This window comes from Acomys minous (genome assembly GCF_964271855.1).
Source record: "Acomys minous genome assembly, chromosome: 20".
Taxonomy (NCBI): Eukaryota; Metazoa; Chordata; class Mammalia; order Rodentia; family Muridae; genus Acomys; species Acomys minous.
This window is the reverse complement of record NC_140502.1, coordinates 8,036,883-8,060,677: the sequence shown is the minus strand read 5'-3', so window position 1 is coordinate 8,060,677 and position 23,795 is coordinate 8,036,883. Positions and strand designations below refer to the sequence as shown.

At 47.6% G+C, this 23,795-nt stretch overlaps 1 protein-coding gene across 3 annotated transcripts; it reads left to right on the top strand.

The window, feature by feature from the left end:
• Positions 1 to 549: 549 nt before the first annotated feature.
• Positions 550 to 17,601, top strand: LOC311590705 (cationic amino acid transporter 3-like). 3 transcript variants are annotated; one of them, XM_084769962.1, is made up of 12 exons: positions 550 to 686; positions 6,399 to 6,796; positions 9,080 to 9,238; positions 10,175 to 10,352; positions 12,385 to 12,497; positions 12,679 to 12,901; positions 13,069 to 13,208; positions 13,307 to 13,409; positions 13,543 to 13,754; positions 13,933 to 14,099; positions 15,574 to 15,682; positions 15,836 to 17,601. In XM_084769962.1, exons 2-12 carry the CDS (start codon positions 6,424 to 6,426, stop codon positions 15,952 to 15,954), a joined length of 1,896 nt encoding a protein of 631 aa, XP_084626088.1. In that variant the 5' UTR covers positions 550 to 686; positions 6,399 to 6,423; the 3' UTR covers positions 15,955 to 17,601. The 3 variants fall into 3 exon arrangements, with proteins under 3 accessions (XP_084626088.1, XP_084626089.1, XP_084626090.1); XM_084769963.1 differs by having other exon boundaries at positions 570 to 686; positions 6,396 to 6,796; XM_084769964.1 differs by lacking the exon at positions 550 to 686 and adding an exon at positions 716 to 749 and having other exon boundaries at positions 6,396 to 6,796.
• The last annotated feature ends 6,194 nt before the right edge of the window (positions 17,602 to 23,795 follow it).

Sequence of the window (23,795 nt, the reverse complement as noted above, 5' to 3'; positions counted from 1 at the left end):
GAACTGGGGGTCATAAGTAGTTGTGAGCTGCTATGTGGTTGCTGAGAATTGAACCCAGGTCCTTTGGAAGAGCAGCAGGTGCTCTTAACCGCGGAGCCATCTCTCCAGTCCCCCGCAAACATTCTTAAACACTGTGTCATCTCTCCCGCCATATTTGTTGTTGTTGTTACTATTTTTTAAAAAATTTTTTCCAAGACAGGGTCTCTCTGTGTTAGCCTTGGCTGTCCTGGACTCGCTTTGTAGACCAGGCTGGCCTCAAACTCACAGACATCCGCCTGCCTCTGCCTCCCCGAGTTCTAGGATTTCAGGCATATGCCACCGTGCCCAACATTAGAGGCACTTTTAATCCCAATACTCTGGAAGCAGAGGCAGATGGACTGCTATGAGTTCGAAGCCAGCCTGGTCTACAAAGTGAGCCCTTGCTTCAACAAATTTTTCTTCTCTAGAACTAGGGGAAAGGCTTTGTTTGCTTTAGGACAAATGAGTTGCCCCTCCCCTCTTTCCCTCCCTCCCTCCCTCCCTCCCTCCCTGACCCCACCCTCCCTACCAGGCAGTTTCCAGTAGCTATTTGAATGTTGTGGCTCCTACCTGCTGTCTTAAAGAACCTTCAGCTTCTGCCCAGCACAGGTCGGGAGCTCAGCATCAGGAACAGACCCAGCACTCCGGGCTTTCATCCAGTGTCTCTGGTAAGTCCACCGGGTCCACGGGGCCGTCTTGAAACAGTGTTTCTCCCTGCTTTGCTGCTGTTGGTGAGTGACAAAGAGTTCAAGAATTGCATGATAAAGAAAACAACTTTCACTGTGTATGAGTTTGTATATATGTGAATCTTATAGTGTATACAACCCTGAAGGGCTGAGTTTCAAAATCATGTTGTTGTCAGACTTGCTGGCAAGTGGCCTTTAGGATTGTGTGTGTGTGTGTGTGTGTGTGTGTGTGTGTTTTGAGACAGGGTTTCCCTGTATAGCCTTGTCTGTCCTGGCAGGGTTTCTCTATAAAGCCCCAGTTGTCCTAAATCTTTTAGGCCTGGTTGGCCTTGAATTTACAGAGTTTAATCCCTCAGAGTACTGAGATTAAAGGTGTGTGCCACTACCTCCCCGGCTTTGTTTTTGTTTTTGTTTTGAAACAAGGTCTCACTATGTTGTAGCCCTTGGCTGGCCTGGAACTCCCGGTGTAGACCAGGTGCCTTGCTGGGTTAGAACTCACTGTGTTATGTAGCTCAGCCTGATTTCTGACTTGTGGCATCTTCCTCTTGGGATTCCATGTGTACTCTACCATCCTGTCTGGGTTTTTGTTGTTGTTGTTGTTGTTGTTTTGTCTTGTTTTTGACTTTGTTGGAAAGTTTCTGGTCCTACTTCAAAACTCCCCGGGGGCCAAGTTTGGAGATAATAAGAAATTCACTTTCCCAAGATGAGTCACAGAAGTTCTGTCCCAAATTTGGGAGGAAGGAATGTTGTGTTGAGAGGCCCATAGGAATCCAAACGGACAAGCCTTTCTGGCTACTCTCTCAAGCTGTTAGCTTTCTTCCCCTAGGACCCAGGAAACAGTCAAAAGGACCATTGGAAGCAGAGTGTTGGAGGCAGGCAGGAAGGTAAAAAGACATTCAGGTGCCCGGGAGAATGGCAGCCTCAAATCTGCTCCTGAGCTCAAGGGCCCTCCCAAGCTTCATCCTACTCTTTTTTTAAATCTTTATTTAATTTTAATTTATGTGCATTGGTGTGAGGATGTCAGATCTTGAAGCTACAGACAGTTGTGAGCTGCCATGTGATTGCTGGGATTTGAACCCGGGACCTTTGGAAGAGCAGACAGTGCTCTTAACCACTGAGACAAGTCTCCAGCCCCATCCTAACTCTTCATTTGCTTTCTTTGTAGCCTTAAAAAAAAAAGATCTCGAGCCAGGTGGGGGTGGCGCACGCCTTTAATCCCAGCACTTGGGAGGCAGAGGCAGGCGGATCTCTGTGAGTTCAAGGCCAGCCTGGTCTACAAAGCAAGTCCAGGACAGGCAGGCTCTTGTTACACAGAGAAACCTTGTCTCGAAAACAAACAACAACAACAAAAAACCCCTGAAAACCAAAAAAAAAAAAAAAAAAAAAAAAATCAATCTATTTACTTAGTTATTTTGATTTCTTTTGGGTTTACTAAGACAGAGTCTCAAGTATACACACGAGGAAGGTAGAAAAACCTTCATACTCTGGCTTCAGATCTCTTTTTCTTTTTCTTCTTTTTTTTCTTCTGTGTTTCGAGTCAAGGTTTCTCTGTGTAGCCTTGGCTCACTTTGTAGACCAGGCTGGCCTCAAACAGCGATCCACCTGCCTCTGCCTCCCCACTGCTGGAATTAAAAGCATGCGCCACCACGCCCAGCGAGATCACTTTTTTTTTGTTTTCTATCAGCCTTGTGAGTGCAGAGGTTGGTTATAGGCGTGAAGCATTATACTTGTCTAAACGTCTTTTATTCACTTTAGTTCATTCAGTTTTCACAAGACAGGGTCTCAGGCTGTAACCCAGGCTGACCTCAGACTCCTGGTAGCCATTTATGTCAGTCCCTTGTGTCCTGGGATTTCAGTCCTGAGCCACAATGCCAGGCTCAAATTGTCCTTTATAATAAACCAGTCCAGGTTCTCGGGATTTGGCTCAGTTGATAGAGTACTTGGTTACTATGGAAACCCTGGGTACTACCTAAACCCCATGAGTCTGCACACACCTATACATATTCCCAACACATGCGATTCCATCTCATAAGTAAAATTCAATAATCAAACTGGGCATAGTGCTTTCTTTGTAGCCTTAAAAAAAGAAAAAGAAAAAGAAAAAAAAAAAAAAGATCAAGCTGTGGGGCTGGAGAGATGGCTCAGAGGTTAAGGGCACTGGCTCTTCTTCCGAACGGTCCTAAGTTCAATTCCCAGCAACCACATGGTGGCTCACAAACATCTACAATGAGATATGGTGCCCTCTTCTGGCCTTTAGGCACACTTGCAGGCTGGATAATAAATAAATAAACCTTAAAAAAAAAAAAAAAAAGATGGAGCCAGGCGTTGGTGGCATACGCCTTTAATCCCAGCACTTGGGAGGCAGGGGCAGGCGGATCTCTGTTCCTTGGAGGTCAGCCTGCCGAAAGGCAAAACTTTTCTCAAAAAGGCCTGAGACCCTGTCTTGAAACAAAAGAAACCCTGAAATAATTGATGTAAGGATAGTGTTTGTTTGTTTGTTTGTTTTTTTAGTTCTTTTTTTTTTTTTTTTGGTTTTTTTGAGACAGGGTTTCTCTGTGTATCCTTGGCTGTCCTGGACTCACTTTGTAGACCAGGCTGGCCTCGAACTCACAGCGATCCTCCTGCCTCTGCCTCCCGAGTGCTGGGATTAAAGGCGTGCGCCACCACGCCCGGTTCTGTTTTTTTTTAGTTCTATGAAGCACTTTAGCTCATTAATAAAATTTGGGGAGTGGGGCTCTGGGGACCCCAATTTGTAGCTGATAGGTCAGAAGTTTCTTTTTTATCTTTTTTTTTTTCCCTCCCAGAGCTGAGGACTGAACCTGGGGCCTTGTGCTTGCTAGGCAAGCACTCTCTGCCACTGAGCTACATCTCTTAAGACCTGGGGTTGTAGTTAAGTCTAAAGTAGGCCAGTTTTGGGGTTGGAGCCCTTAATTTATGGATTCACTGCTGACTCTAGATAGCCCATGCCAGAACTGGGATTTGATTCATGGGCCTCTAGCTGGTATTTGGCATTCTGGGGTGGCAGGGTGGAGCTGGACAGGTTGATGTCAACTTGCTACAAGCTGAAGTCATCTGAGATGAGGGAGCCTCAATTAAAATGTTTTCATAAAAATCAGGCTGGATGCAAGCCTGTAGACTATTTCCTTAATTAGTGATTTATGGGGGGGGGGCAGGGAGCTGTGGGACTGGGAGGGGCAGGCCTGAAGGAGGAGTGAGATCCAGGTGTGTCCAAATCATCCGGAGGTCCGTTTCCTCCCCTCTGCCCTGGGCCTGCAGGTCCTTGCACGAGGAAGAGATCACATAGCCAGTAGCCATGTTAAACTTCCTTTTTCCTTATAAGGTCACATCCGGAAGCACCTGGAATTCCCTCCTTAAACAGAAATTACCTTCCAACAACACCCCTGCCCTGACCAATGGTACACGGCCACACGAGCCTAACCCCACAGACCCTGGCCATCTGCCCGGGGGGGCATAAATTCCCTTCCCCTCTCCCCATCTGTAAACGAACCAGTTCTCTTTTTTTTTTTTTTTTTTTTTTTGGTTTTTCGAGACAGGGTTTCTCTGTGTAGCCTTGGCTTCCTGGACTTGCTTTGTAGACCAGGCTGGCCTGGAACTCACATCGATCCTCCTGCCTCTGCCTCCCAAGTGCTGGGATTAAAGGTGTGCGCCACCACGCCCGGCCGAACCAGTTCTCTTAAGCTGTTCTTGGGTGTGTTCTTTACCCAGCCACTCACCACTGACCAAGATCCTGCCTGCACCCACCCATGCCCAGCTAAGTTTCCCTCTCCCCAACCCGGTGTGAGAAGTGGACCCCCAAGGTGCAGGCCAGGGCCCAGCCGGTTGTGGGTGGTTTTGCCCCGGGCTAGTTATTCTGGGCTCTCTAGATGAAAGCAGGCCGAGCAAGTCTGTAAGCAGCACCCCTTCATGGCCTCTTCTGTCAGCTCCTGCCCTGTTCTGAGTTCCTGTCCTGATTTCATTCAATGCTGGTTTCATTCAGTGCTGTGTAAGCCAACCAAACCCTTTCCTCCCCAGCTTTCTATTTTGGTTCATGGCGTTTCATCACAGCAGTAGTATCCCCGATGAAGACGCATGGTTACTTAACACATTTGGGGGGGGGGGTGAGGGGTGGGGGTGGGGTCAGAAAGGCTATCCGTGCTGTGAACACAGTAGGGGAAAAAAAAAAGTGATCTTGAGCGTCTACTTTATGTTGTCAGAGGTCGGGCCTGGATGTGTTTGGAGGCTGTGTGAGGTTTCTGTTCTGGCTTTCGTGCCGTAGACTGGTTTCAGGAAAGAAGCTGTGTCCTCAAACTGAACATTCTGCATGGTTGACTGATTAGAACCATAGTGATTGTGGGAGGGAGGGCTTGGCACGTTATAGGTCCAGAGCGTCAGTCAGTTTATCTTGGGCTATCTTGAATCCTCCAAGTAGCCATTTCCGGAATGTTAGACCAAACATCCGGTGACTTAACAAAAAAAAACCTTTTGGAATGGATTAAGTTAGCAAAAGTCCTATTCTCCGCCACCCAGAGGGCTGGGTCATCAGATAACATCTGAGGCCTGTCGCTGAGCCTTCTTGTTGAAGCCTACCCACATAATGTCAGTGTATCCGAAAAGCAACTTGACTTACAACTTTCTTTGTCCTATAACTGCAAAAACTTTAAAGAAACTGCTTCTACATTGGAATATGGGATTGGGAGTAACCTTAATCTGTGTCAATGGTCATTCATGTTTTGTTTTGTTTTTTTCTGAGATAGGGTTTCTCTGTGTAGCCTTGGCTGTCCTGGACTTGCTTTGTAGACCAGGCTGGCCTCGAACTCACAGAGATCTGCCTGCCTCTGCCCCCTGAGCTTTGGGAATTAAAGGCATGCGCCATCACGCCCCACAAATCACTCATACCTTTAAAAAGATCTTATCTTCAGCTATGTGAATGTGCATGCGGCTGCATAGGTGCACGTGAGTGCAGGCCCCTGTGGAGGCCAGGAGTGTTGGAGTCCCTTGGATCTGGAGTTACAGGTGGTTGTGAGTCATTTGAGGGGAGTGCTTGAGCATGGGGCACAAAGATTTGATCTCAACAGGCCGAGTTTGCCTTATTGGAACAGTGAGTGAGGGGCCTCAACTTTTCTTTGGGAGGAAGGTTGAATACACTTAAAGGGACTGGGGGGCAGGTGTACACACATAGCTATTTTTTTTTGTGTGTGTAGTTTGACTGGAAGCAGGTTGAAATGCTTTTGAAGGAGAGTATTCATGGAATTAAAACACACACACACACACACACACACACACACACACACACACACATATATATATATGTTTTTGTTTTTCTTTTTTCTTTCTTTTTTTTTGAGACAGGGTCCTGGACTCGCTTTGTAGACCAGTCTGGCCTCGAACTCACAGCATCTGCTTGACTCTGCCTCCCGACCCCCGACACCCCAGTGCTGGAATTAGAGGTGTGCGCCACCACACCCGGCCCTTTAATTGATATTTTAATTATGTACGAAGACATGGGTTTAAGAAGAGTGTTTGCCTTTTTGTTTTTTTCTTGAGAAACGGTCTCACTGGGTAGCCCTGACTGTTCTGGAACTCACTACGTAGACCAGGTTGGTCTGCCTCTGCCTCCCAAGTGCTTGGATTGAAGGTATAAGCCACTGCACGATGTCAGCTCATCATCCTCTGTCTCCTCTTGTTTCCCAGCAGAGTTTGGATCCATTAAGCACCTAGGATGCTGTGGAAGAGTGTCCACCAGCTCGGCCAGAAGTTGGTACGCCGGCGACCCCTGGCGGCCAACGAACAGTCCGAGTCTCCCCTGTCTCGGTGTCTGACCACTTTGGACCTAGTGTCCTTGGGTGTGGGCAGTACCCTGGGAGCAGGCGTGTACGTCCTGGCTGGGGAGGTGGCCAGAGAGAAAGCTGGACCGGCCATCATCATCTGTTTCTTAGTTGCTGCTCTATCTTCAGTGCTCTCTGGACTCTGTTACGCGGAGTTTGGAGCCAGGGTACCGTGTTCGGGTTCCGCCTATCTCTACAGCTATGTCACAGTGGGTCAGCTGCTGGCTTTCATCACTGGCTGGAACCTCATACTCTCCTATGTCATTGGTGAGGAGGTGGGGGGACTTAGAATGGGCATGGGGCGTGGGGTGGGGGTGGGTGGGGGGAAAGCTTGTTTTACCCTCACTCATAAAAGCGCTGTCACTTGGGGCCAAGGGCTTAGGTGGTGGGGGACCTCAGATGTCATTCGCCCGCTTTGGTGCTTCCTTAAGGGGTTAAAACCTAAAAGAAATGAGATTTGGAGTGAATGGACAGATTTGTTTTTGTTTGGGACAGTCTCACTATGGAGATCACGGTGGCCTCAACTTTGTGGAGATGCTCCCAGCTTTGCCTCCTCAACACTAGGAGTACAGGTGTGACCCACCGTGCCACCATGCCTTACAAGAAGACTTCTTGATTTTTATGAATACAGAGTCTCATTGTAGGTCAGCTGTCCTTGAACTTGCTATATAGCAGAAGACAGCCGTAAATCCTTGATATACATGGGTATACTTTTTTTTCTCTCTCTCTTTTTGGTGTTTCGAGATAGGGTTTCTCCGTGTTCCCTTGGCTGTCCTGGACTCACTTTGTAGACCAGGCTGGCCTAGGACTCACAGCTATCCACCTGCCTCTGCCTCCCGAGTGCTGGGATTAAAGGCGTGCGCCACCATGCCTGGCCACATGGGTATACTTTTTTAAGTGCTGGGATTGCAGGCAGATGCCACCTGGCCTGGCCCCGTTCCCCCTTCCCTTCTTTTCTGTTTTTTTTGTTTTGTTTTGTTTTGTTTTTTTAGACAGTGTCTCTCTGTGTTAGCCTTGGCTGTCCTGGACTCTCTTTGTAGACCAGGCTGGCCTTGAACTCACAAAGATCCACCTGCCTCTGCCTCCCAAGTGCTGGGATTATAGGCGTGCGCCACCACGCCTGGCGTTCTTTTCTGTTTTTAGGGCTTGTTTGATTTCTAATTATGTGTCTAGGTTTGTACATGCGAGTGCAGGTGTCTACAAAGGCCAGAGGTACTGGGCCCCCTGGAGCAGGAGTTACAAGCCACTTGACGTGTGTACTGGGAACCAATCTTAGGTTCCCATGAAGAAGCAGTATGCGCACAGTGACCACTCGGTCACCTCTCCAGATCCTTCCCCAATTCAGCTTTGAGACAGGGTCTCACTGTATAGGCCTGGTTGACCTGGAACTCACTTTGTGGATAAAGCTGACTTGGAGCTTACAGAGATCTCGTTTCTTTCTCTCTTTGTTAAAGTTTTATATAGCCAGGCCAGGTTGGTCTTGAACTCTCTCTCTGTTAACTGAGGATGACCTTGAACTCTTTCGTTTTTTTTTTTTTTTTGTTGTTGTTGTTTTTTTCGAGACAGGGTTTCTCTGTAGCCTTGGCTGTCCTGGACTCACTTTGTAGACCAGGCTGGCCTCGAACTCACAGCGATCCGCCTGCCTCTGCCTCCCAAGTGCTGGGATTAAAGGCGTGCGCCACCACGGCCCGGCTGACCTTGAACTCTTAATTCTCCTGCTCTATTTCCTAAAAATACTACATATGCATATGCCACTATTTAGCCTGCCAGGATTTTTTTTTTTTTTTGAGTGTTAAACACAGGGTTTCTCTGTGTAACCCTGGCTGTCCAGGAACTCACTCTATAGATTAGAGTGTCTCTTTCTCCTGAGTGCTGTGACTAAAGGGCCCACAGGCAGGGATGGGAATTCTTTGCATATTTCTCCGCCTCTCCCTCTCCCCTCCCCCACCTCACTGGGTTTCTCTGTGTGGCTCTGGCTGTCCTGGAACTTTTCTCTGTAGACCGGGCTGGCTGGCTGGCCTCAAACTCACAGAGATCTATCTGCCTGCCTCTGCCTCCGGACTGCTGGGATTAAAGGTGTGTGTGATCACCGCCTGGCTTCCTTGCATATTTCAGGGAGATTAGATTTATAGGCTTTTCCTCCTTTTGGAGTGTTTGCTCACCTGCTTGCTACATTGCTGACATTCCTAGATCACCGTTTGGTTCTTGCAGTGCCTGGCCTCAGACCCCTGGGCCTAGCATATATTTTTTTACTTATTTTTTTTTATTTTCGAGACAGGGTTTCTCTGTATCGCCTTGGCTGTCATGGATTCACTCTGTAGACCCAGGCTGGCCTCGAACTCACAGCGATCCACTTGCCTCTGGCTCCTGCGTGCTGGGATTAAAGGCGTGGGTCACCGCCGCCCAGCTAAGATTATATATCTTGCGCGTGTTTTTCACCCCTGCTCCCCACGACAATGATTGCGATGGGGACTTTTCTCTCTCTCCCTTTCCATATTCTTAGGCTTTTCACTTTCTGTTTGTAAATGGAGTCCCCTCTTCCTCCTGCAGGCGCAGCCAGCGTGGCCCGGGCCTGGAGTGCAGCTTTTGATGGCCTCATAGGGAACCACATCTCCCAAGCCCTGCAGGACACCTTCCCTATGCATGTGCCCGGCTTTCTGGCCAAGTATCCAGACTTTTTTGCCCTTGGTCTGGTGTTGGTCCTCACTGGTAAGACAGGGGGGAAGGGCAGTGAGCATGCTTGTGTGTGCGGGAGGGTTGGTGGCTGGTAGAAGATGTGAAATTCCAAGACACAGGAAGAAGGGCAGAGTGAGGTAAGGACTTACCCACAATGGAGGCTGTGGGGGTGTGGTAGGATGCTAACAGCATGCTTAGCTTTCAGCCACTGGATGGCTAAGGTACCCTTCTCCAGACTGTTACAAACCGGGTGTTTATGGTACCCTGTCCCTCCAACCTTCTGCTGAGATCCTCTGGTGCAGGATTAGCTTTACTTCTGGAATTACATTTATTTATTTATTTATTTATTTATTTATTTAATTTATGTATATGTGTGTGGGTACATGCATATGGAGCTCACTGGACAAACTGTGGAAACTGGTTCTCTTTACGATGTGAGGGCCTGGAGACTGAGTACAGATTGCTAGGAAATAAACTTATATCTACTCACTTTATATGTATGTGTTTTGCCTGCATATATATATATATATATATATATATATATATATATATATATATAAAATGTATGTGCACCATGTATGCCTGGTGCCATCGTGCCTGTGAAGGAGGCATCAAAGCCACCATATGGGTTCTGAGGACTGAGCCTTGGTCCTTTGCAAGAGCAGCCAATACTCTTAATCGGTGAACCATTTCTCTAGCCTGAGATTTTTGGTTTTGAACCACAGTCTTCCTTCTTGTGTGTCTGGCTGGGTTGGCCAGACTCTTTTTGTTTTTGTTTTTTTTGTTTGTTTTTTGAGACAGGGTTTCTCTGTGTAGCCTTGGCTGTCCTGGACTCGCTTTGTAGACCAGGCCGGCCTCGAACTCACAGTGATCTGCCTGCCTCTGCCTCCTGAGTGCTGGTATTACAGGTATGTGCCGCCGCAGCCATCTTAGGGTTGTTTGTTTTTTCCTCATTCCTTCTTCCTGCAGGAATCCTGGCCCTGGGAGCTCGAGAGTCAGCCCTGGTCACCAAATTTTTCACAGGAGTGAATCTTCTGGTGTTGTGCTTCGTCTCCCTCTCTGGCTTCATTAATGGGAAGCTACACAACTGGCAGCTCACAGAGGATGACTACAAACTGGCCATGTCAGAGGCCAACAGCACTGACAGGTCAGGGGCCCCATAGGACACAGCTAGCTCAAGCCAGGAACGTTGGAGAGGATGGGGTCTGGTTAGTGGGCCCAAGCGAGGCACTGTGTGCCAACAGAGGGGAACAGTGAAAGTAATGGATAACTCTCTTCAGTGTTTATTTATTTATTAAAGTTTTTGGATTTTCAAGACAAGGTTTCTCTGTGTAGCCTTGACTGTTCTGGACTCACTTTTGTAGACCAGGCTGGCCTGGAACTCAAAGTGATTTGCCTGCCTCTGCCTCCCAAATGCTGGGATTAAAGGTGTGCATCACCACTACCGCCCGGTGTCTTAAAATTTTTAAAATTAATTTATTCAGATTACATCTCAATTGTTATCCCCTTGCTTGTCTCTTCCTGTTCCTCCCTCCCTCCCTCTTTCACCTTATTCCTCTGCCCTAGGTCTGTGACAGAAAGGGAACTTCCCTCACCATATGGTTACTTTTATTATGAGACCCATCTACCCTCCACCTTGGTTTTTGAGACAGGGTTTCTCTGTGTAGCCCTGGCTGTCTTGGCACTCACTCTGTAGACCAGGTGGCCTCCAACTCAGAGATCCACCTGCCTCTGTCTACAGAGCACTGGGATTAAAGGTGTATGCCATCAGCTCCCCAAGTTTTTTTTTTTTTTTTTTTTTTTTAAGACGGGGCCTTACAGCCAGGCGGTGGTGGCAGACACCTTTAATCCCAGCACTCAGGAGGCAGAGGCAGTTCGAGGCAAGCCTGGTCTACAAAGTGAGCCCAGGACAGCCAAGGCTATACAGAGAAACCCTATCTTGAAAAAAGACAGGACCTTACTATGTAGCTCTAGCTGTCCTGGATCTCCCTATGTAGAATAGGCTGGCCTTGAACTCACAGAGTTCCACTGGCCTCTGCCTCTCAAGTGCTGGGATTAAAAGCCAGTGCCACCAGGGGTCCCGCTCAAACTAAGGCACCAGCCAAGGACAATACAGGCGGTAAACCTTAAACCCCTACCCAGATCTAGACAATGGACAGAATACTCTCCACAGTAGAGTGGAGAGTGGGATATTACTTTCTCTCTTACTCTGGTGCCTCACCTTTGACCATGTCCCCTGGAGGGGGAGACCTGGTGGCACTCAGAGGAAGGACAGCAGGTTACCAAGAAGAGACTTGATACCCTATGAACATATACAGGGGGAGGTAATCCCCCTCAGGAACAGTCATAGGGGAGGGGAATAAGGGGAAAATGGGAGGGAGGGAAGAATGGGAGGATACAAGGGATGGGATAACCATTGAGATGTAACAAGAATAAATTAATAAAGGAGAAAAAAAGATAAAGTTAAAATTGTATATAGAATGCAAAATAAACATACTGCATGATATAATAAGGAAAATTTGTTAATAAAATCACCCTTAGCAGTTAAAAAAAAAAGCCAGTGCCACTATGCCTGGCAATTGCTAATATTTATTTGGGTATGGGTGATTTTGGCTTCATATGTGTGCCTGGTGCCTGTGGATGCCAGAAGAGGACCTTGGATCCCATGTAATCAGAGTTAAGCATGATTGCAAACTACCCTATGGGTGTTAGGATTGAACCCAGGTCCTCTGGAAGCTCAGCCAGTGCTCTAAACTGCTGAGTCGCCTGTTTAGTTCATTTTAGAGTGGTTTTTTGTTTTGTTTTGTTTTTTTGAGTCAGGGTAGCATAGATTCCAGCCCGGCATCTAACCACAGACTGCTGATTCTCTTGCTTCTACCTCCCAAGAGCCAGGATTGTACAATGCACTATGTGATGTTGAGGTCAAGCCCACAACTTTATGTAAGCTAAGCAAGCAGTCTACCAAATGAGCTACGTGTTAGCATCCCTTGTCCTGCATCATCACTAGTATTGTTTCCTAAGACAAGGTCTTGCTGTGTAGCCCAGGCAGGCTCTGAGGTATATAGTCAAGGTTGGCTGGGAACCTTCAGCTGCCAGTTTCTGAGTGTTGGGATTAAAGGCGCACCCCACTACGCCCCGAGTCCCTGCAATGTTTTTCCTCATTCCTTCTCTTGCCACAGTTTGGGACCTCTGGGCTCTGGAGGGTTCGTGCCTTTCGGCTTGAGTGGAATTCTCCGTGGTGCAGCAACGTGTTTCTTCGCCTTCATTGGGTTCGACTGTATTGCTACGACAGGTGTGGTGGTTCCTCTTGTCCTAGCCAAAGCATAGACATGTAGGGCTGGTGGAGGGATAGCCTGCTTTGGGAGTATAGGAGTGGAGGGGAGAGGTGTGTGTGTGTGTGTGTGTGTGTGTGTGTGTGTGTGTGTGGTGGCCTGTGAGTGCTTCTTGACTCAAAGTCTGCTCCATCCCTGCAGGGGAAGAGGCCCGCTGTCCCCAGCGCTCCATCCCATTGGGCATCGTGATCTCACTCTTCATTTGCTTTCTGATGTATTTCGGCGTTTCTTCGGCACTCACCCTCATGATGCCCTACTACCAGATTGATACGGACAGCCCCTTGCCCCAGGCATTTGTCCATGTAGGATGGGGCCCCGCCCGATATGCAGTGGCCGTGGGAACCTTATGTGCTCTCTCATCCAGGTTGGTATGAAAGGTTTCTGTCATTTGCTGCTGGATTCTCAGCTGTCCTAGCCTTCGAAGTGGAGAGAGGAGAGGAGAGCTGTGTCTCACTCACAGGGCTGGAAGGAGCAGGGCCCTGCCCTATTATCACCCTCCAGTTCCCCACTTGTGTTCCTCATCTCTTACAGCCTCTTAGGCGCCATGTTCCCTGTGCCTCGGGTGGTCTATTCCATGGCGGAGGATGGGCTCCTGTTCCGGACACTTGCCCGCGTTCATCCTCGAACACACACCCCTATCCTAGCCACCGTCCTTTGTGGAACTATCGCAGGTAGGCGGCCAGCCTTAGCGCCTTCGTCAGCGTGGCCGTGTTCACTGGCTTCGTGCCTCAGTTCCCACACACCAGCCTTTTCGTTCTTATCTCCTTAGCGTTGATGGCTTTCCTTGTTGAGCTCGGTGATCTGGTGGACCTCTCATCCATAGGGACCCTGCTCTCTTATTCCTTGGTGGCCTTCTCTGTTCTGGTCCTCAGGTGAGAGTCTACCATAACCCTTTGGCTGAGGGTGATGGGACCGCGAGGACGGCCAGGCGCGTATCCATGCAGCTGCCTGCTGCATCCGTGGTGGCAGCTGGTGATGCTCTCATTCTTGTCTTGCTCCATTCAGGTACCAACCTGACCAGAAATTAAACTCTTGTAAGAAGGAGACATCCGAGAGCGGAGCTGTGGAGATGAAGCCTAGACTTGAGCTTTCTTCATCCATGGAGGCTATCTCTCCAGCAGGGATTCCAGGGATCGCAAGGAGCCTCTACGTCGCCACGGACACCACCCCGACTCCGAGATCCGGCCTGATTGTCTACGGATGTGCCTCCCTTCTTGGTGAATACTGGGGTTCCCTCCTCCCCCGCCCCCCCCCCCCCCGCCCCGGGGCATCTATCTGGAAGCTGACTGCATGGGGTGGATGTCACTAGCAGAGGAGGAGACACGGAAGAGACAGGTTTGGTGGGATGTATGTAGCTCAGGGTCCTGACATACTTCTCCCCACTGTGCCTTTCAGTCTTCCTCCTGATTCTCCTGTGCCTGATCCTGGCCCAATGGCCCGGGCAGCTCTTCTCTGCAGACCCGGTTTTGATAGCTGTGGCTGTTTTGCTGTTGCTTCTCATTGTCGGGGTGGTCATTGTCGTCTGGAGACAGCCTGAGAGTGCCACTCCGCTCCACTTCAAGGTTGGTGACTTACTCCTCTCAGATAAGCCACCCTAAGCAGGTGGTCGTGCTTGGCTTAAGGTTTAACTCTTTTTATGTTCACCAGGGAAGGAAGGGGTGTGGAAGTGATAAACCAATGGACAGGCTGGGCGTGGTGGTCCTTGTCTTTAATCTCAGAACTAGGGAGAAAGAAACAGAGATCGGTAATCTCTGAGTTTGAGGGCAGCTTGGTCTACATAGAGTGTATTGGGCCAGCAAAGGCTACCCAGTGAAAGTCTGCCTGTCTTAACCAACCATCTCTCGATACACCAATGGGCAGAGCCAGGCATCACAGTGCATGTGTGAATCTCAGAAACTCAGGAGGCTGAGGCAGGAGGCTCACGCTAAAGGCCAGCATAGGCTGTAGCTGCTTCTAGACTAGCTCAGGCAATTTAGTGAAATTGTCTCAAAATAAAAATAACACAGGCAGCCAGTCAGGCATGGTGGTGCATACCTGTAATCTCAGCACTTGGGAGGCAGAGGCAGGTAGATCACTGTGAGTTTGAGTCCAGGACAGCCAAGCTAACACAGAGAAACCCTGTCTCGAAAAACTGAAGAAACAAAACAACAACATTAACAACAAAACAAACCCCAGGCATGCTGGTACATGCCTATACTTTTAATACTAGAGAGTTAGCCGGAGGAGGCTCAGGAGTTCAAGGCTATGCTCAGCGTACATAGTGAGTTTAAGACCAGACTTAGCTACATGAAAACCTGTCTCAAGGAACCAAAAAAAAAAAAAAAAAAAAACAAACAAACCACCCCCACCACAAAACAACAACAACAACGTGTACACCTCCCATGTCTGGGAGATATAACTTAGTGGCAGAACACCTGCCTAATATGCATGTAATTCTGGGTAGAACCCTCAGTACTGAGAAAAAGGCAGGGGGAGGTGGGGATGTGGTCCGTGGGTAGAGCCATAGTAGCATCACATAAAACAAGAGGTGCTGTGTGCCTGCAATCCCAGCACAGGGGAGGTAGGAGCCGCAAAATCAGTAGTTCAGGGTCCTTCGGAGCCGTAGACTGAGTTCAAGGTCAGCCTGGCATATTTGAGGCCCTATGTCCAAAAAATAAGACATCTGTTGCTGGGTGTGGTGGCACTTTAATCCCTTGGGAGGCAGATGGCAGGTAGATTTCTGAGTTTGAGCTTAGTCTGGTCTATAGAGCAGGTTCCAGACAGCTACAGGGAGACCCTGTCTCAAAACAACTACAAAACACAAAAACCCAAACAACAATAAAAAAAACCCAAAACAACGTACCAAAAAAAAAAAAAAAAAAGGCTTTTGCTTACAACCTCCTGCCCAGTGTTTCTGTGCTCAGTTTCTGGCACACCCTATAGAGTCTCCAGAATGAACTGCTATTGACCGTGGATCTCAGTGAGGGCTGGGTCTTCCACACAGGGCAGAGAGCTCAGGTGCCTGGTGTGCACAGGGACTCACAGATGTGCCCACAGGTTCCAGCGCTGCCCGTGCTTCCTGCCCTGAGCATCTTTGTGAATGTCTACCTGATGATGCAGATGACTTCTGGGACCTGGATTCGCTTTGGGATCTGGATGGTGATTGGTGAGCAGCTCTCTGGGGAGGAGATCCCTGGACCACTGGCTTCTACACTCTTCTAACGGTCTCCTGGAGCCATGTGGAGAATCCCCTAGCGGGCCTCCAGGTAGAGGAGTGACTATTTCTATCTCACTGTTTCTATTTTTTTTTTTTTTTAAGGATTTGCTATCTACTTTGGATATGGGATCCGGCACAGCTTTGAAGAGAATGACCAAGAGCCAACAGCCTCGAGCTCCCAGACTGTCCCTGAACATACTCCCAATGTTGAATTAGCTTAACTGCAGAAGTGTGATGCTCTCAGGACCCCCATGGGTGTCTGTCTATTGTTCTTGCATTCTTTCTTTCCTTTTTAAAAATTTTTTCGAGACAGTTTCTCTGTGTAGCCTTGGCTGTCCTGGACTCACTCTGTAGACCAGGCTGGCCTCGAACTAACAGAGACCCGCCTGCCTCTGCCTACCGAGTGCTGGGATTAAAGGCGTGCGCCACCATGCCCGGCTCTTTCTTTCCATTTTTTTTCCGTGTGTGTATTGAGGGAGGCAGTACTGGGGATTGAACTTGTGTACCTGAGGTAAATGCTCCACCAGGTCCTGTGGGTGTCTTTGGGTGAAGGAAAACTTTGAATATTTGTGGGCTGTAGATAGGATCTCATTTCTTGAGCATTATTATTTGTAAGCATATTCCTCAACTTTTTTCTTTTGTGATGAAGCGGGGACCCATGGTTTTGCACATGCTAGGCAAGTGGCCTACCATGCAGCTGCCTCCCTACCCCTTTAGTTATTTAACTGACAAAAAAAAAAAAAGATGTCTCCGTGAAAAACATGTTGCTTATTTATTGTAGAATGGGTATATTGTACTTGTATCGTAGATTACTGTATCTGTTTCTTTTTTGTTTGGACAGGGTCAATCTTGTAGGCCCAGGTCAGACTTGAACTTGAGATCTTTTGAATGTTGCTTATTATTTATGACGTGTCTGTGCCACAGTGTGTGTCGCGGTCAAGAGACAACTTTGTGGATTCCTTCTCCCTTTCCACCTTTCACGGATTGAACTTTTTTTTTTTTTTGTGGCAACCACTTTACCCACTGAGACATCTTGTTAGCTCCTGTATTTCCCCCTCCCCCAAAACAGTATGATTGCTGAGGATGACCTTAAATTTTTGATTCTATCTCTACTTCCTCAAGTGTTAGTATTACAGGTGTGTATTATGCTCATTTGTTGTTGCTGGGGTTTTTTTTTTTTTTTTTGTTTTTTTAAAGACAGGGTTTCTTGGTGTAGTTCTGGCTGTCCTGAAACTTGCTCTGTATATCAGGCTGGCCTCAAAGATCTGCCTGCCTCTGATTCTTCTTCTTCTTCTTCTTCTTTTTTTTTTTTTTGTTTTTTCAAGGCAGGGTCTCTCTGTAGCCATGACTGTCCTGGATTCACTTTGTAGACCAGAATTCACAGCAGTCCGCCTGCCTCTGCCTCCCAAATGCTGGGATTAAAGGCGTGCACCACCACCACCTGGCCTTTTTTTTCCTTTTGTTTTGTTTTGCTTTTTGAGACAGGGTTTCTCCGTGTAGCCTTGGCTGTCCTAGACTCACTTTGTAGACCAGGCTGGCCTCGAACTCACAGCGATCCATCTGCCTCTGCCTCCCGAGTGCTGGGATTAAAGGTGTGCACTGCCACCTGCCTGGATCCTTGCTCAGTGAATATGGTGCTGAAGTTCAGGCCAAGGCTTTAATGGATGCTGGGGGAAGGACTCTACCAACTGAGCTACACCCTCAGCCCTACATGTATGTTTTATGATGAGAACATTTACAATTTAGATTAAGTCTTAACATTTTCCAGATATCTAGTACATTGTTCCTTTGTGGCACTGTGTATATGAACTTGGAGAGTGTATATTATGTTAAGTGAAATAAACTAGATGTAAACAAATATGAATTTATTCTGTGTGTGTATGTGGATACATATGTGCCACGGATGCATGTGGACATCAGAGGACAGCTTGTGGCTGTCAGTTCTGTCTACCATGTATGGCCTCAGGCTCAAACTCCAACTCAGACAACCTTCCTGTACCAGCCTCTTGAGTGCTGATTGCAGTGTGTGCCACCATACCCAGCTGGGTGTACCTTTTAATGCTCAATCTCTCTCTCTCTTTCTCTCTCTCTGTCTGTCTCTGTCTCCCTCTCTGATAAATGCCTCAATCTTTAGTGTTTATACAGTATTTTTGCCCACATGGGTGGACAAACACCAGAAGGGGGTCTCATGACAGGCAGTTATGAGTCACCATGTGGTTGTTTGGAATTGAACTCAGAACCATTGGAAGAGCAGCCAGCTCTCTTAATCTCTGAGCCATCTCTCCAGTCAATTTCTATTAAGATCCAGAGACTGGCTGAATATGGTGGCATAAACCTGTAACATAGTTTTGGTAGAAGGACCACAAGTTTGACGCCAGCTCAGCCTACATGGTGATCATAGGCCATATCAAGCAAGCAAAAGAAAAAACAAGTAGGGGTGCTGGGTGTGGTGGCGCAGGCCTTTAATCCCAGCACTCGGGAGGCAGAGGCAGGTGGATTGCTGTGAGTTTGAGGCCAGCCTGGTCTACAAAGCAAGTCTAGGACAGCCAAGGTTATGCAGGGAAACTGTCTCGGAAAAAAAACAAAAAACAAAACCAACCAACCAAAAAAAACCCCCCAAAAAACCCAAAAAACCAACAACCAACCAACCAACCAAACAAACAAAAAACCAAGCAGGGGCTGGAGAGATGGCTCTGCTGTTAAGCTTGCTGCTACTGCAGAATGCCTGGGCTTGATTCCCAGCATCTACATGGTGATCCAACCGTCTGTTACTCTATTTCTAAGGGATCCAACACCTCTTTCAGCCTCCGCAGGCTTCTGCAAGCAAATGGTGGATGGGCATACACTTAAGTACGCACGCGCACACACACAAAGAAGATTGATATGTAGCTCTCAGGCAGGGTGAAACCACACTTATTTTTTGTTTTGTTATTTTTGGTTTTTCAAGACAGGGTTTGTTTCTCTGTGTAACAGCTCTGGCTGTCCTGGACTTGCTTTGTGTAGACCACATTGGCCTCGAACTCAGAAATCCACCTGCCTCTGCCTCCTGATGCTGGACTACAGGCGTGCACCACCACTGCCAGGCTAAAGGTGTTTTGATTTGTTTTTGAGACAAGGTCTTACTTAGGTATTGCTGATGGCCTTGAACTCGTGGTGATCCATCTGCCTCTGCCTGCCAAGTGCTTGGGGTTAAAGGCGTGAGCCACCACACCTGGTTCTTGTGTCCCATTTCCATCTGAGCCTTACCCATACTGCCTCTGTGCATGGTCTTGTCTCAGTGTTCTCTGCACCATGGTCATCACTTTTTTTTTTCATTTTTTCTTTTGGTTATTTGAGACAGGGTTTCTCTGTGTGATTAGCCCTGACTGTCCTGGATTCACTCTGTAGACCAGGCTGGCCTTGAACTCAGAGATACACCTGCCTCTGCCTCCCAAGTACTGGGAGTAAAGGCGTGCGCCACCACTGCCCTGCCTCACTTTATTATTAATCCCTCTGACCCTCCTCTCCCTTCATTCTTCTATTTCTTATCTATTCCCTCCTTACAAAGGGAGAACACACCTCTGCGGGGAGCAGGGAGGGGTTCTGGGTGCCTTCTGATATTGGCACTGTGTATTCAGAAATGGGCAGTAAAGAACAATAGTCGTGTCCATAAGGATGTTTGTGCATGAAACCTAGGGTAGGAGGAGGGTAGCCCCGGAAACCTGAGTCTGGTACCATGAACATGCCTAGAGGACTCTATTTGTTATTTATTTATTTTTAATTTTTTTTATTAATCCATTCCTTTTACATCTCAATATGTATTTATTTATTTATTTATTTGTTTGGTTTTTTAGAGACAGGGTTTTTCTGTGTAGCCCTGGCTGTCCTGGAACTAGCTCTATAGACCAGGCTGGCCTCGAACTCACAGAGATCCTCCTGCCTCTGTCTCCAAACCCGGTGTTTAGTTCTTCATTTCTGTGATGGCACAAAAGCTATCCACACAACCACAGCTTTTCCAAATCACAATAGTGCAAAAGTTGTGCCCACACAACCACTGATTTTTCTGTTTTTATGGTGGCGCAAAAGCCTATCTGCATAATTACTTTCAGCTTTGTGATGGTGGCAAAGCATGTTCAATACAACTACTGATCTTTTCAGCGTTGAAAAGCAACACCCAATGCAGCCGTTGCATCTAATGTCACAGGTTCTTCAGAATCACAATGGTGGGGAAAGTGCCGCTCAGGCTAGCCTCGGACTGTTAATTTTTCTAGCTCAGCCTTTTTTTTTTTCCCTCTCTCTTTATGTTATCTTGGCTGTCCTGGACTTGCTTTGTAGACCAGGCTGGCCTCGAGCTCACAGCAATTCTCCTGCCTCTGTCTCACAAGTGCTGGGATTAAAGGCGTGTGCTACCATGCCCTGCTATGTCTCAGCCTCTTGAGATTACAGACATGTGCTACCACACCTGTCCATTCCTCAAGAAATTGTGTGAGACGCTCAGCATTTCATGACTGAACAGCCTCTGGGTTGGATGATTTTGCCTAGGCATAGTCCGAGCACATTCGAGGAAGGCTGGGTTAACGTGTGGCTGGACGTCTTAAGTGCATTCTCAGCTTATAATGGGTTCATGGGGGTGGGGGGAAATGGGCAGCTTGTGTGTCTCACAGAGGGCAAAAAGGTGGGAGGGTGATGCTAGCTGGTACAGTATATGCCAAGACTAGCTTTCCCACAAGTGTCACCTGAGCAGGGCTGCTCCCTAGGATGAACCTGAAATGTAATAGATGGTAGAAGGGTATTGGTAGGCTTCTATGAATTTCCACAACCAACTCACCCAGTAGAAATGCCAGTATGCCAGCCTGGTCTACAAAGTGAGTCCAGGTCAGCCAAGGCTACACAGAGAAACCCTGTCTCGGAAAAAAAAAAAAAAAAAAGAAAGAAATGCCAGTATAGGAAGGCTACGATCACTAAGAAAAGTAACTTTTACATGTTCCCAAATTCACCTCTGGCAGACTCTCTGATACTGTACAAACAGGAAAACGTTAAGATAAATCATTAAGGGAAGACTGAATGCAGGGCAGAGGTCTTGGCATGTTCTTTGTAGTCAGTGTTTTCAGTGTTAGTGAGTCGTCTGATGGCCTCTGAGATAAACCTGCCCACACTCCCTTCACAATTTTGCCACGTTGAGTCTTCTCATGTTGTCTAAGCTGGTGGCCATGGCTAAAGGCCTTCCCACATTCCTCACGTTCACTGGGTTTCTCCCCTGTGTGAATTCTCTCATGTGTAAGGAGGCTTGACCCACATGTAAAGGCCGTGCCACATTCCTTACATTTATAGGGTTTCTTGCCTGAATGAATCCTCTCATGTCTAACAAGGCCTGAAACTCATCCAAAGGCCCGACCTACGTTCCCTGTGCTCGTGCAGTTTCTCCCCAGTGCGAGCGCGTCTCCGGGTGCTGAGTGAGGTAACTGGCTCTAGGGAAGGACTTCCCACGCTCTCGGCATTCAAAGCGTTTCTCTCCTGTGTGGACTCTCTTATGCTGACTGAGGCTGGAACTACGAATAAAGGCCTTCCCTATACATTCATAAGGCCTGTCATCACACCGACGCTTCTCTTGTGTTGCTTAAGTTTATAGACATGGCTAAAAGTCTTCCCACAGTCTTAACACTCATCGTCTTTCTCCCCAATGTCTAAAGCTTTTTCCCACAGTCTTTATGGAAGTACGGGTTCCCACCAGTGTGAATTCTCCTATGCACGGCAAGGCATGAACGCCAGTGAAAGGCCGTCCCGCAGCCCTGACACAAGAAGGAGCTCTCCTTTTGAGGGCTTACATACGGTGTATGTGTGCTTTCTCTATCACTGGCTGTTTTTCTAGCCTTGTCTGTTAAATCCCAGACACGCTCCTCTCCAGAGCCCTGTGGTTGCTCAGACACACCTCCACCAATCCTGTCGGGGTGAGGAGATGGACTTTCCGTCACTTGTGAGCCTTTTTTTTTTTTTTCCGAGACAGGGTTTCTCTGTGTAGCCTTGGCTGTCCTGGACTCGCTCTGTAGACCAGGCTGGCCTCGAACTCATAGCGATCCACCTGCCTCTGCCTCCCGAGTGCTGGGATTAAAGGCATGCGCCAGGCTGCCTTTTTTTTTTTTTTTTTAAATCTTAGTCCACGAGGGCTCCTTAGAATGGCTAAATTGTTGTTCCCATAGGGTGATTCCATATCCGGGAGAAAAATAACATTAGGAAAAAGGATATGTTTGTTATATTTTTTTTGTGTCTATGCAGGTTTTGACTGCAGTTTTGTATATGCACCACATTCACGCATGCTGCCGGTGGAGGTCAGATGAAGGCACTGATCCCCTGGAATTGGAGTTACAGTTGGTTGTGAGCCACCATGTGAGTGTTGAGAACCAAACCAGGGTCAGCAAATGCTCTTAACTCATTTTTTTCTTTTTCTTTTCTTTCTTTCTTTCTTTTTTTTTTTTTTTTTTTGAGACAGGGTTTTCGAGACAGGGCTTCTCTGTGTAGTCTTGGCTGTCCTGAACTCACTTTGTAGACCAGGCTGGCCTCGAAATCAAGTGATCTGCCTGCCTCTGCCTCCCAAGTGCTGGGATTAAAGGGGTGCCCCACCACCCCCGGCTGACTAATTTTTTTCTTTAAAGGGAATCAGAAGGTAAAAAGCAACCACAATTCAAAGGTTCCTCAGCAGAACTGATATTCTGGGACCACAGCAGTTAGTGAGGAAACGCCATGGACACTGACCACTGTTCCAGTGGTTCTCTGTTTCAGGGAGGGGGGGGAGGTTTTTTTTTTTTTAAGATTTATTTATTGCATATACAGTGCTTTGCCTTGCATGTACACCTGAAGGCCAGAAGAGGGCATTAGATCACATTATAGATGGTTGTGAGCTGCCATGTGGTTGCTGGGAATTGAACTCAGGACCTTTGGAAGAGCAGCCAGTGCTCTTAATCGCTGAGCCATCTCTCCAGCCCCGGGCAAGAGTTTTAAAATCAAAGAAGATATAGTGCAGTCTGTAGATGATAAGATGCCATACTTGGAAAATCCAAGAGAACTAAATACAGGATTACTTGGGGGCGGGGGTTGAGGGAGAATACTTCAGGCAACGTGGATGAGCTTTTAGGACATCATGTTGTCAGAGGCCATAGTTCTGTGCTGTGGCTTAGCTGAGCTGTCGACCCCTGCTGGGATGATCCACAGTGTTGCTTAAGATGCTGATCTTTGATGGGGAAGCTTTGCAGTACCTGGATGCTTAGATTACCTACCACTGAAAGAGATAAAGGAACTCGGAGGAGAGCTTTTCTGGGGAACACCCTCTTTTCTGCCTGCCTAAGGGACCAGAGGAGGCAGCTTGTGAAGAAACCTGCTGTGTTTTTAATATATAAGGTGCACTCTCTTGCAATAAAGTGGAGCCTTGATCAGAACCGCTCATCTTGGCTTTCATATCCCCGTGTGTCTCTGTTCTTTTCAATCTGCACTCCCTTTCTCAGGTGGACCCTGGTTTGATCTGTCTCTCAGGACGAGACACCATGTTAAATGAAATAAGCCAGGCAAAGAAAAACAAATATTCCGTGTTCTTATTAATACGGCATGTAAAAAAGCTCACCATCCTGGCCAGTGGTGGCCCACGCCTTTAATCTCAGCACTCAGGAGGCAGAGGCATGTGGATCTCTGGGAGTTCAAGACAAACCTGATCTACAGAGCAAGTTACAGGACAGCCAAGACTGCACAAAGAAACTCTGTCTTGAAAAACCAATAAACAAACAAATGAAAAGCTTCTTTGATCCAGGTTTGTGGGCATAAGCAACTCTAAATATTTAGAAGGCAATTTAACAACTGTTGGGTAGTAACATACTCATGCTCCACAGGACTGCCCCACACCCCTGCAAATACGGGCATCAGTAGCTGGACTTAGTGTGAAAAGAAGGAGATGTGAACTTGGGAGGATGACATCTACACGTTGGGGTGAATCCTAGGGGAGGTGAAGGGGAGAAGTGTGTGTGGGGGTATAATCATATTTCACTGTATACACGTCTAAAACTCTCAAAGAATAAAACAAAGACAAAAAACAACAGCC